The 14,515-nt window shown below is 36.3% G+C and overlaps 1 protein-coding gene across 1 annotated transcript in view; it reads right to left on the bottom strand.

Moving 5' to 3' along the window:
* LOC109066415 (DENN domain-containing protein 1B-like) overlaps positions 1–14,515 on the bottom strand; it is a 96,064-nt gene that overhangs the window by 1,383 nt on the left and 80,166 nt on the right. The window contains 5 exon segments of the mRNA XM_042712455.1: positions 222–241; positions 825–1,070; positions 10,435–10,524; positions 12,636–12,692; positions 14,326–14,364. Of these exon segments, the coding sequence (XP_042568389.1) occupies positions 222–241; positions 825–1,070; positions 10,435–10,524; positions 12,636–12,692; positions 14,326–14,364 (452 nt within the window).

Here is a 14,515-nt window from a genome sequence, read left to right as displayed (position 1 = left end):
GAGCAGCAGACTCACCCAAACTCTCGCCTATCATTCAGCCGACCTCAAACATGTCTTATTCATCTGAGATATGTAAGTATTAGCAACTTTACATGGCCTCTCATCTATGTTTAACCACTGTTGCGCTATTGTGTCGGTGAGAAGTGACAAGCTGAACATGCGTGGAGGCGCCTGTGTGCCTCACCGTGGCTCTTAACATACTCCCTCATTTTTGCTCATACAGATACACGTAAGCTGTCATCTGTAAAGAGACTCAACGTTTGATTTTGTGGCACTCACAATCCACAAAATGTGCTTTTGTAAAATAATGAAAGCAAAACCAGGAGCGCTTTGTCCTCCCGTCTCGGCTCTGCGAACTGAGCGTCGAAACTCTTCATATCTTTCCCTTACAGACATTAAAAATACTAATCTATATAGAGTTGAAATGTCTACTTTCAAATGCACCCATTTTGATGGACAACAAATATTCTCAGATTAGGTAAGTCTGTGTGAACATGCATACAGGCGCATCACTACTGTGGAGATGACGAGTCAGTGTCGCCGATTTCATCTGTTAAACCAAAAATTGATTAGGCTTTCTGAATTAGGCTTTGCATGCAATTAAAGGCTCATTATAATGATTTTAAATTGTTTATTAATAAACGTGCGATTAGTCGACTATTGCTTAAAATGAACGCCTAGTGGTCGACCAGAAAAATTCTTAGTTGAGGGCAGCCCTATAAAAAATATAATAAATGTAATTAAAATGTCAAATAAATATTTTCAAAATTTATTACAAATAAACGAAATTAAATAAAAATCATTTAAAATATTTAAATAAATACATACCAATTATAAATAAATAAATACAAATTTAAAATACTTAAATAAAAGGCATCCCTCACCGTGGGATTGTAGTCTAGGTCTTCAATTGATCTGAAAAAGTCCAGGCTCTTGGCGGTGGACAGTCGCCCTTGTTCAATGTGGGATGTACTGAGAGAATCCAAAATCTCCTCCAGCAGGTTCATCTGGCCCGTCTGACTAACTTCAGGCCTTGTGGGAAAAAGCCATGTGGGAGGGGGCAGTGTTGCCTTGACAAATAGACGATGTTTACCCATAAAAGGTTTGAAAAGGTTTGTGTAATAGTATTGTAATAGATTTGATGCTGTTTGTTTCCTCTTTGTTTTTCCTGTTTTGTTGGTCGTTATAATCGTCAGGATAATGTGTGGTGATGTGTTTGGATTTTTTTGGTTTTTGATGAGATTGACATGTTAAAATCCCACCTAATCTACTAAAGCAACACATTTCCTGAAAGAAACTTTGCATCTTATGTCCCCATTACAGAGCGACAACATTAATTCCTGTCCCCGACATAGGTGCTCGTTCTGCTAATCCCTCGGCTTTTATAACACACCTGTGTAACACGTTTAATTGGCAAATTAAAGAATTGAAGCGTTATAGGGCACAGCTTCACGCTGCGGCCCCAGGCTTTAGGGTTTGCCATTAACTAGCCATCCACGATGCGAACACGCACACGCAAACACGCCGCCACTCACTAAAGTAGCCTATAAACTGCCGTTTGCCACATTATCAAAGCGCACTACTAAACCAAAGCCCTTTTACAGAGGCTGGGGTGCGAGAAAAACGTCACGCTATGTTGCAAACCGGATGGGTGGATCAGATCAACTGGTCAAGTCTCGCCGTAATGGCTTAGCCAAGAAGCTTCTTGCCATCTTGGGTATCGCTGCCTGCCGAATGGGTTAATGGCCACCCTGTCCATAAAAATAGCTAAGAGATGTGTGTACCGAACACTTTGCCATTGGAATAAACAGGAACACATGTTGGGCACTGATTGCCCCACTCGCTAGTAGCCGGCAGCTATTATGAAAGCGATTACGGGGGGTTCAGGCCTTGAATCCTCCAAAAGGCTTTAATGGATTCCTGTGTCAGGCCCATAAATCTGGCCGGCAAGGCACTTTGGCTTAAGTGAAGGGGCTGGATGCACCTGCGGAACTGTGTCACATTTATTTGGTGTCGGCAGTGTGTGTGTGTGTCTGCCCTGCAACACTGTTTGCAGTTATGTTGCCCCTTGAGTTGCGGAGCAGGCCGTGTTGTTCAGAGAGCGGCCCCTCTCTGGTGCTTTCTATGAGCGGAGGTGTTTATCAAAACAAGGTGAGCGCAAGCCCTCTGTAGGATGGCAACACCAAGCCTGAATCTCAAACACCAACCGGAAAAAAAAAGGAAACTCTTAACATACAGTCAGGTATATGTACTAAAAAACAGAAGAAACAGTTAGCTAAATGCTAATTATTTGAAAATGATAATTCATCGGATTTATTTTCATCCAGCCAAGCTGAGTCCTTTGTGATCATTATAAAAAGTAAATATGATTGGTTTGCTTGCACAACTCCTGCCGCTACTAGGCTAAAGTGGTTGCTAGGCCACTGATTAGTGGTTGCTAAGGTGTTTTGAGTGTTTTTAGCATGTTGCTACACAGCTGCTACAATGTTTTGGCTAGTTTCTTACTGAACCAAGTCAAAGGAAGTTTATACTTAGCATTGTTGGCGTGAAATAATAGTAATAGTAATGCTAGTCTTAGCAAAAGGCTAATTACGCTTTAAGACAACACAGCAGAGGATGCTGGGACGCAACAATAAGACAAAGTCAGGCCTAAACTACATTCTTTAGTTCTCTCAACACTATCATAACTGGCTATCCGCCACATACTGTATATATGCTATAGTGCACAGATGCTATAGTGGTTGCTAGTACGTAGATTTGTGGTTGCTAAGGTGATTGAACAGTTTTTATCATGTTGCTATGCAGTAACTAGGGTGTTTTGTAAGTCAAAATAAGTTTTTATTAAAAGTTATGGGTTAGTAAGCCTGCACGATTAATCAAAATAAGGGCTGCAAGAACAAAAGCAAAAGAATAGTTAAATAACGCTTTAAAATTAAGTATTAATATTATAATTTTATACAGTTGTACTGTAAGGTAAAACAACAACTATTTTTTTTCTTATCTACTCAGGGGCCTACTTTTTTATGCGTTTTGCCTGTTTGCTTACACGACAATGGCGTTTAGGGGATGAAAACGTTTTTTTTTTTTTTTTTTATGGGTTTAAAAGTGCAAGTTTTTGAAAACGCCATCATTATCATTTCAGTGTAAACACCCAATATGGGAATCTTTGAAAACAGTGACGTCATGCGCGTGCGAAGTACATGTTAGTTTTTTTTTAGCATGAGTTAGGTATGTAGACATGCGCAGTATGTGTTGATTTTAAAGGCAAGTGCGAACAAACATACACAACAATGGCAGAATACATGGTTATACTGTTGTTGCTGCTCAAGAGTTTGCTAACCCTTCTTCAGCAAAGTGTGGATTTACTTCACCAATATTACAACCGTCAGCAGAGACGCATCATATAATCGTCACTTCCCTACAGGTACTGTTTACTTACAAGGTGACAGCGCCAACTACTGGCCTGGCATACGTAATGTAGTGTTTTTGGCCATTTTAGCAGATATGTGTAAACGCGAATCATTTTGAAAACATTGTCGTGTATACGTGAAACTTTTTAAAAACACAAGGGAAAAACTTTTTCGTTTTTGACTACATCGTTATCGTGTAAACGTAGCCTCAGGCTTTTTCCATTACAATGTACAGTGTATTTATATTACTTTTTTATTGAGTAATAACAATAACAACAATAATTATAACTATTATTATTATTGAAAATCTCTAATTACGCTCTAGGGTGACACAGCAGAGAATGCCGGGAAGTAACATTAAGACGATGTCGGCCCTATACTTTACCGCCACTTCATTCTTTCCAAATTCAGTTGTGACACAAAGTCAAAGGCCAGAAAAAGAATCAGGAAATAGTGGCTGTTCGAGCCACTGTTCCGAAACAGACCAAAACCGCTGATTTGGAAAACAAGGAGACATGTGCCTGTTTGCTTCTTTTACATGTACCCTAAATCAGCATGGACATATTGAGCCGCCATAGGTCAACGTCTGCTCCTTAAACTGCCTGTTCAAATCCACACGGAAAATGGGCTGTGTTCAGTCAAAGCGGCGAGCAGACATCATGCTCTTCAATGGAGACTTTAAAACCATTAAAACTTCATCTCTCTTGTCAGGGCAGGCTGTTTTAAGAGAAAATCCCATTTTGCTTCTAGCGTGGCCAAGATGTAAGAAGCAGCAACAGGGCTTTACATTGCAGCCAATCGTCTCGTCGATTTATTAGCCAGGCTTACATTATATATTTCAGATGCTATTTCAGACCAGGCACTGATCTCATGCTTTTGGCAGGGTATGGAAGGGGAAGATATGCCTGGAAAATGCAAACAAAACCCCTGCGCCTCCAAGCCAAAACTTAAGCCAGCATCTGCTGAGCTATTCAAGCTTTTCCCCTTTAAACAAAGCCCAGGACCCCTTTTTAGGCAACTTCCTCCAACTGGCTCCAGCTAAAAGCAAATTTCTGAATATAAGAGAGCAGGAGAGCACAAGAAAGAGTCTGGATGTGTGTGTCGTTCGTGAGCCTCCAGTAGGTGGCACTTTGGTTACAGCCGAGAGGGATTTCTCTCCGCCTGTGAGCTTTGCATCTCTCTCTCATCGTTGTCTCATGCAGATGTGCAGCTTCTCTCTGTTTGCAGCGAAACGTTCACCGGCCAAAAGCGCTTTCTCTCCATTTGTACGTCAATGTTTTTTGACACCCAACGAATCCATCTCGACGCTGGCAGTCCTCCAGACCTACACAGTTTCACAAAGCTCTCACTGGGAGCTCCATCTCAAACGTTCTCACATTCATGCATCCGTACAAACAGCCATGAACCTGTATGAGATGAGTTTAGAAAAAAATAAGCCATATCTAAATATAATTTCACTATGAAATGGCACACATGTAGACAAACGCATTTAGAAGAATTTCAAGTAAACAAAGGCAATTTTGCCTCTGTGGCTTATTTTTGATTGAAAAAGTATATTCAATAATAAAAACCCAGGAAAATTGTTTTCATTATTTTGATGAAACAATACAAAAACGTTTTCTCTCTTTGAAAAAAAATTAAATAAAAAAATATAGGTTACAGTGAGACATTATGGAAGTGAATGGAATCTGTAAACATTAAAACACTCATTGTTTCAATAGTACAGCCACAAAATCGGAGTGTTAACATGATGTTAGTGTGACAAGTCACATACTAACCTTTTCTGTGTAAAGTTAAATAGTTTTACTTAGTGACAACTAAATTTCCTTTAGTTGTTAATTACAACATAACTAAACCCATAAAATTATCTTTTTCGACTTTACTGCTCAAATGATACACAAGTTTTAACAGAAGAATTTATTTAAAATCTTATCATATCTGCTGTTAAATCCTCTCATAATTGTCCCTATTCACTTCCACTGTAAATTCCTCACTGAAACCTTGATTTTTATTTATTTTATTTTTTTAAGAAAATGAGGGATGAGTCCAAATTATTTTTTACATTTTGACCACAAATGCAGTCAAACAAGCTTAGCTTGCATTGAACCTGGAATATTCTTTAAGAAATTAAATCAGATTAATTTTGATTTCACGACTTGAAGAGTTCCGCAGCTGTAACGCAATCATGTTTACAGTGGTCACTGCTTAGGGCGGTATGTAAATGAAGGTGGAAGCTCATAAGCCGGGTTCCGCAGGAAGTGTGTATGAATTATACACAAACTTGAACAGAGCTTTTTGGACTCTTTAATATGCAGCGCTGCTGAACTGGCCACGGCTATAGGGGATCCATCTGCCGGCTTCATCCAGAGAGCGTGTGTGTGTGCAGTCAATCCCCAGAGGCTGTGTGCCACTCAGAGGAGCCAGCCTCAACACACACACACACACACACACACACCCATAGCTTCAGTCGGCAGGAATAAGCAGGAGATAGAGATCAGCTCCACTCTGCCCCAGGCCCCGCTACTGACACCCAGTCTGGCTTTCACAGACCCTCAGGCTCGACCTGAACACCAGCACCATATACTGTACACTGCACGGATCCAGCGCAGTGAACCAGAACACACTGCTCAACTTTTCTGTGAGTGCAGCAAATGCTGTTATAGCGTTGAAAGTGCACTGGACTATAATAGATAATGATAAAAAATAATGAAAAAAAAAAAAATGAAAATAAAAGTATACAGTTTAATATTAATAACAACAATAATCAAAATAGATAAAATATTAACATTTATGCTTACTGTTATAAATTATAAAATCATTATATAAAAATATGATTAAATATGAAGTATGATTAAATTATTTGTATGTTACATTAATAATTCTTAGAATTTTAATTATTAAAAAATATTATTCTTATGTTTAAATATTTTTGTTCAATTTTGTGTACAATAAGTATAATTATTAAAATAGTTGTTTTTATGCTAAATTATTAAATTAATTAATGTTCATAAAAATGTTCATAATCCTTAATAAAAAGAAATATATATTATAATATTATAATCTGATTGGTTGATTGTGCGTTCTTTAGTTTAAATTACAAAGTACTACTAAAAAGTTTTTGTTTCATCTGGTCTCTCTCTTTCCACTCACATAATAAAATTATTTCAATGTAAATCAGTATTTCATATCCATTTATTTATTTATAATGTAAAGTCTTTGTTGCATCGGGGATTTATTTATTTATAATTTTATGTGTTTGTTTTATGGGGGTAATGAATATTTGTAAATACTTTTTTTCATTTCGCCCACTTTTTTTTTTACTGCTGATAATTTAATGTATCTTAAAAATGTTTTTATTAAATTATAAAATGCAAAACTGAAGCATTTCCACAAATTTTCTCAAAATATTTTTGGACACTATTACAGTTTATAAGATGCTTCAGGTCTCATTATACGGTAGCATTTCTCCTGTTTTAATGAACACCAGCAGAAGTCGGCTGAAGAAAAGAGCGTGTTGGCCTGGCGCTGAGACCCCGTCACCCGGTGCTCTTTTGTTGTCTGTTAGACGGTAACGAAGACTGAACGGCGCAGCGGATTGATTTACTCATTGATCGTGTGGAGGGTCTTTGTGGCCGCCATGTCCACTCTGGTGCACAAACAGCAGAACATGCGTATGTATGTGATGAGACTGAGAGATCTGATAAAGCCGAGGGGTTCCTCGGGATGGGTGAGTGGAGGGAGTCGGTTCAGGCGGCACCACTTTAAAAAAAAAAAAGCCGTAATTGGGAGAACCTCTGTCTCACACTGGGCCTATTTCACCCTCCTATTGTCCGTTCTCTCGTCGACCCCTCCCTGACAACACGGATTCATCTAATTTATCCACGCTAATTAATGGCTGGATGGAAAGCCAAGCCGTCCTGTATGGAGCTGCAGGCTGGAGAGATCAGTCCAGCTTGTGCTTATTGTACCAATGCGCCTTCTGGAGCACGGGGTGTGTGGGTTCGCCCATTGAATGCATTGTGAGCATGTAAGAATCATTGACTGGCTGTTCATGACGGAAGTGTATCGGCGGAAGTGAGATATTTTTACAGTTCAATCAACACTTTGCACCATTCAGCTCTGCATTTTTGATCAACCTTCTTTGATTGCTGAGCTAAAGGGTTTTGAAGCTCAATAACGAGAGTGGGAATATTAAGCAAAATGTTTGTTTCATGAATTGGTCGATGCTATGGAATCGGGTGTCTGACTAGGCAACTCATATTTGGTAAGTGGTTTTGGATTACCTTTTTATTTAATAAAACTATTTATTATTTAAAATACCATATTTTCTAATTAAAGGTGCACGTGCAGTTGCATGAGAGATCAATGCTGGACACTTGTTGACTTCTCTTCGCTTTACGCTCTGGTCTAATACATTAAATAAACAAATTAGCATACATGCATATATATATCTATATATATATATATATATATATATATATATATATATATATTAGTGCTAATCAAATGATTGAAAATGTGATTAATCACATTAAATCGCGTTTTGTTTGCATAATTATTGTGCTCAGTGTATATTTATTAAGTATATATAAATGCACACAGATACAGTATATATTTTGAAAATATTTACATGTATTTACATCTCCATAATCATAATCATATAAGTAATATTATAAATAAATATATTTCATATATAATTTTTTTTTTCTGAAATATATACATGCATGTGTGTGTTTATATATACATAATTAATATACACAGTACACATACATTTATTATGTAAACAAAATGTTTCTTTTGGATGCGATTAATCGTGTTCATCATTTGACAGCACTAATATATATATATATATATATCTATATATATATTATATATATATATATATATATATATATATATCATCATTTGACAGCACTAATATATATACACATAAATACATTCATACATAAATACAGCGCCGTGAAAAGGTTTTTGCTCCCTTCCTGGTTTTTATTTTATAATTTTTTTTTGCATATTTGTCACACTTAAAGGATTCAGATCAAACTAATTTTAATATTACACAAATATAATGCAAGTAAATACAAAATACAGTTTTTTTTTTTTAAATGATGATTTCATTTATTAAGGGAAAAAAGCTGTCTAAATCTACCAGGCCCTACGTGAAAAAAACAGGAAGGGGTCAAAAACCTTTTCACAGCACTGTACATACATAGTCAAAGCAAAATGTATTCAGACACCTTCAACATTTCTCACATTATCACAGTTTATTCACTATAGTTTAGAAGAGGTAATACAATATGACGAGAACTCAGAGTTAAACTGTGTCAGAGCAAATGAATCTTGATAATGCCAGATAACTTTAATTTGAAGGTATGTAAAGGATTACAATCAACCAAAAATTATTCAGACAACTGTTAGTATGACAATATTTACAGCACTATCAATACTTTGTTGGGCCACCCTTAGCAATGCCCAATTTTGTTCAGTCTGTGGTGTAAATAGTCACATTAGCATTTAAAGAAAAAAACACTTAAGCAAAACATGGTCAGGTCAAAGTGTCTGAATATTTATATATATATATATATATATATATATATATATATAGAGTATACCACATATAACATATATATATACATATATATGTGTATACATATATATATATATACACATATACATATATATACATATATATATATATATACATATATATATATACACATATACACATATACATATACATATATATATACATATATACATATACATATATATATACATATATATATATATATATATATACATATATATACATATATATATTATATATATATATCAGTTTACTGGTAGTCCACTGTATAAAGAATTTTTGGTTGTAATATGTCAGTTTTACTTTATTTTGTTATCCTCACTTACATAAAATGAACTATAGTGTCCTGCACCAACTATTAAAAAAAAGATTACACATTAAAAAAAAATTATATCTGGTGTCTGATTAAGTTTTGGTTTGACTGTGTGTGTGTGTGTGTGTGTGTGTGTGTGTGTGTGTGTGTGTATATATATATATATATATATATAGTTAGAGTGTGTGTGTGTGTGTGGAATAAATATATAAATGTATAATATATAATGTAAAGCAAGGGCATTATGGGAGTCCCTGGGCACATGGCCTCATGGTTATAGGTGTCAGTATGAGAGACAGAATAGGAAGGTGCATGTGTGTTTGAGCTTTCTGGGGATAAAAGGTGTGTAAGGGTGCAAGGAGAATAAAACCTACAGCTGCCTAGTTATAACTATAGCTAGGACACAATTTATAAACCCTAAATAAAATGCTTAATGTATAATTAAGAAGAGTAGTTTTTTGAGCTGATCTAAATGCACACCTATTCAGTACGAACTACACCAGTATATTTCAGTTCAGGGGTCCTATCTCTCTTCCAATCAAAACAAAGCTCATTTAAATACAGATCTTAAAGCTACAGTAACATGAAAAAGCATTAATTTAACGTAAGGCCAGATGGAGGATGAAAAACGGTCATGAAACACTAAAATAGGCTTTTATACACTAGAAAGGTGTAGGATACAGTCTTTTTACCTAACAAAGTTTTAATTACCCCATCAAAGGCCGCGTTTCCTGTTTTGATTCAAAAACTGGGTTTTGTGGAAACAACCGCGGCTATTTCGATTGGAAGTAAGGCAGGCCGAAGTGAATAGTATGAATCAGGCCACACTCCTGCGTCTATGGGGGGCTCACCCGCTTCCCTGCCTGGGCTTAGCAGCATCGCTACATGCTTACACGCCGAACACACACTGCCACGGCCCGCTTTGTAACGAAACGCTTCAATCAATAGCCTACCCACGTCGGCTCGGACTTACTGGGTGGTGTGCAAATGGAAAACTAACTTCAGGAGAGGCGGACTGTCCGTGAACCCCCTTCCCCTGTGTGTGTGTGTGTATGTGTGTCAATATGTGTGTGTATAATGTGTGTGTGTGTGTGTGTGTGAGAAAGAGTGTCGCACGTGCTCACCGCTTTCCTCTGAAGTCTCTTAGGTGAGGCTTTGGTGCTGAGTGGGGAGAACCATACACAGTACGGAGCTTTCTCCTCCTCTTCAGCGTCCTGTCAAGAATCAAAGAGAGAGGAAAACTATGAAATTCAGCCATAGTACTACATATGTAGCCAGTTTAGCAGGAAACTATCAATGTTTTCTTCAAATTGATTTGCAGATCAAATCATTAGATTTTTTGCTGTTGTATAAGGTTATGAAATTTGTGGTAGTGGATCATTTCAATAGGAATTTGTGTGTGCTATCGACAGGTTAGAGTGTGTAAGTTCAAAAATCTCTCTAGGCGGGTTGCACAAAACATAAAAGAAGAAATTCTGTGAACCAACCAAACGGTTGCTGGTCCTATTTACTTCCATAGCAGGGAAAAGAAACACTATAGAGAGTCAATGAGGACCATCAGCTTTGTTTGATTCTCAACATTCTTGCTTCAAAAATATGAAGCATTCATTTGCAAAAGCCTGTTAACTAATTTTTATTTATTTTCAGAAATCATGTTTTTTGTTATTGTTCATTCCAAGTAATATCAAACTGCAGCTGGATTGTTTTGATTAAGTATTAATAACTTAAACAAAATGCAGGTAATTTACAAAAATTAAAATTCATTGTAAGTGTTTTTTTTTTTACATGGTAAAAGTTTGTTTTATAGCAAAGTAGATAACTCAACAGTCAGGCTTGTTTTGTTTTTGTTTGTAAAGCAAAGCAGACAACAACACATTTCATGTTTTTGAGAGCTAAAAACACTTGTTTAATCTTTGTAATCTCCTCAGTTGACAATGCAGATGCCTGACACGTTGTTGTTGTTGTGATCGCCTTACTGTATGGATGAGATAGCACCTTGCAGCGATCCTGAGGAGCTTTTTCCTCACCGTCAGTAATATGCTGCTTTTTAGGGTCCCCGTGCGAAAAAAGAAAGGTTTCTTAAAACACTATGCTCCTTCCAGCCCTGAAGAAGATATCACAGCTTCATCAAGTTTCGTCAAAATTATCCATCCTCAATCACTTTTTAGTCAGCTTTGACAAAACTCCTCTCAGCTAGCACATCTTTTCGAAGTGGAAAGCAGCCTTGTCACCTGACCTGAATACAGTGCACTGATTCGCTAAAATGAACTTAACGTGCGCTTGTCAGCTTCTGCAGTAAAGCGTGAACTCACAATGCCTTGAAAGTGGATAATACCGGCTTTTTATGACAAAATTTGTTTAGGCTTTAGATTGCGCTATATGTGGAGAATAATGCATTAGCAATCAGCTCAGTTTTTTTTTTTTTTTTTAAAGTGGCATTTATCGGTTTTTGCAAATAAACTCTTCATATCTTCTTTTATGTTCAACATAAGAAAGAAACCCATACAGGTATGGAACGACATGAGGATGAGTATATGATGACAAAATTTTGGAGTGAAAAAATATCCCTTTCAATATCCCTGTCCCTTTAAGGTGCAATCACATTTATCATTGCTCTGTGGCAAAATCTTTCAAACAGAAAAAATTTCAATAGGCAGTTTGCAGAAATTATTTTTACTTTTTAAAATTTGTGTTTTTTGCCTATGAAATTTCTTTAAAAATTTATTGAGATTTCCCTAATGTGACCGGACCTTTCCCCACTTAAGCGTCTTCAAGAGTAAAATAAGGAGAGGGCAACTTATTCTTTCGTAATATTCACTTATTTTTATTGTGTCAGCAATTCATCAGTGTGTTATCAACTGTGAGGAGGTCTCGTCTCCTCTGGGCCGCCTTTCCAAGCTCCTGGCCTGACAGTTCACGCCACAAATTGCCTTATCAAAGACATCAGTGTTATGGAAACATACATCTCGTTACATTAGCTTTGAAGAAATCACTCGCTCACTGATGAAATATGCAAAAAATATGAAAGGTGGTGCTAGGGAGGGGGGTTGACATGACAGCCCATCGCCAGAGGCGCACTTGTTAGAAATGTACACTCCTGAACAAAGCACTAAGCAGGTTTCACAAGCCATTTAAAACCCTAAGCGTGAGCCATGGGTGAAGTCATGAGATCCATCTTAAATAGTGTGTGTGCATGAGCCTGTATGAGTGTGAATGTGAGAGACAGTGAGCTGCCTATCCAGATAGCATTTCTGGGGATCAGTTAGATGGTTTTGAACACCCAATATATACGGTTTTGACAGAATGAGAACTCTGAATAACTCACCTTTTGTGTAATCTTGTCCTTCATGTCGCGTATTTTCCGTTTCGCATGATTTTTGGCCTTTCAAAAGAGAGAGAAAAGCTACTCAATAGCTGAACTGCAAAATTTGGGAAAATCAAACCATAACCAACAATGAAATGTTAAGAAAGAGAGAAGACAATGACATCAAAGGGATAGTTTAAGTTTACCCCATTAAGTGAAAAAGAACGCAATAAACTTAATAAAACATAATATTTTGGTCATCATTCAGATGAGGTCCGCTACACTTATGAAAGTTACAAAAGTTATTTAGTCAAGAATAGTGTGCAATCTTTTGTTATTTGATTAGCATTAAAGTGCAGACGGCTGCGCTAGGATTATGCAACAGACATTATACAGCTCAGTGCCGTCATGCAGTTAATTAATAAACCATCTGTTTGTTATAATCGGCCTTTTTCCTTATAAAGCCTATATGCCGATGGTTGTAAATTGAGGAAAAATTTGCTGATAAATATCAGCGTCGGTGCATCCCTAGTTATAATATATCACAAAAGATCTTTTATGTTCCACATATGAAAGAAAGTAGGGCTGTGAGATATTAAAATATATATTGGATGGACGAAATAAAAAGTCTATTTTTTCGAATTATGCTATATAGTTTATTTTTTTGTTTTTTTTTGTTGTGTTGTTTATTGTATTGTTTATTGTTATTTTACTTGATTGTTTTCTTTAGACACCACCACGGGGCGTGAAGGGGAGACAGAACCAGGTGGAGAACGACCATCCAGGACAAAACGAGGAGCTCGCTCTTAAACGAAGGACTACATCTGTAGCATGGACACACGTTTTTAAGCACTGCGGTTTTAAAACAACCGATTTTAAGCCGTTGAAACACAAACAACAAAGCTATATGCGTGCACCATCTCTGTTTCTGCGTGAGAGGAGCGAGCATTTTTTTGCTGCTTTATTGGCTTTGAACGATTACATAAACAAACTATATGCGTCATAATCCCCGTCATTGCAAGTATCCTCATAAACACAGTGATGGAGGTCTTAAGAGAGAGTAAACAGCTAAAAAAAAAAATGCACAGTAACCGTAAATTGGATCCGGACTTCGGTCTTAAAGAGGAAGCTTTCCAATATTCGTCCTGTCTGCCATTCATATTAATCAAACAACAGTGAGAGAAATTCGCTCAATTCGCTTGACTAAATCACTTTTGTAACTTTAAGAATAAATAAAAAAAATAATTACATATACATATATATAATATATAATATATATATATATATATATATATATATATATATATATATATATATATATATTATATATATATATATATATATATATATAGATATATATATATATATATATTATATATGTATATGTATATATATATATATAGTATATGTATGTATGTGTGTGTGTGTGTGTATATGTGTGTGTATATGTATGTGTGTGTGTGTATAGAATCTATACATAATGCAATCTATCTATCTATCTATCTATCAATAGATCGTTATCGTGTTATAAAATTAGTCATATCGCCCACCCCTAAAAGAATGCAACACCGTTTTCAAATGACATGAGGGAGAATAAAGCACCATGAACCATACTGTAATCCCACATCTGCTTATAGCAAATATATAGTTTTTTTTTTATTCAAAAAAAAAAAAAAAAAAGCCCAGAACACCATTTCCACTGTGAGCTTACCATCTGAAGGTTTTTCACAACTGGCTTTGCTCTCTGCCGCTATGGAGAAGAGAACAGTTTGTTGAGAACATATGAATTTCCAGAGAACGTGCCAGCATTTTCCGTAATAATTTAGATGAATAAATCTCACATAAAATAAACAACCATTTACTGTCACAAATCATTAACAGCTGAATAAACACCTTGTTCC

The sequence above is a fragment of the Cyprinus carpio genome, chromosome A22 (genome assembly GCF_018340385.1).
Source record: "Cyprinus carpio isolate SPL01 chromosome A22, ASM1834038v1, whole genome shotgun sequence".
Taxonomy (NCBI): Eukaryota; Metazoa; Chordata; class Actinopteri; order Cypriniformes; family Cyprinidae; genus Cyprinus; species Cyprinus carpio.
The sequence above is the reverse complement of the archived record's forward strand: the minus strand, read 5'-3'. Positions and strand labels throughout refer to the sequence as shown.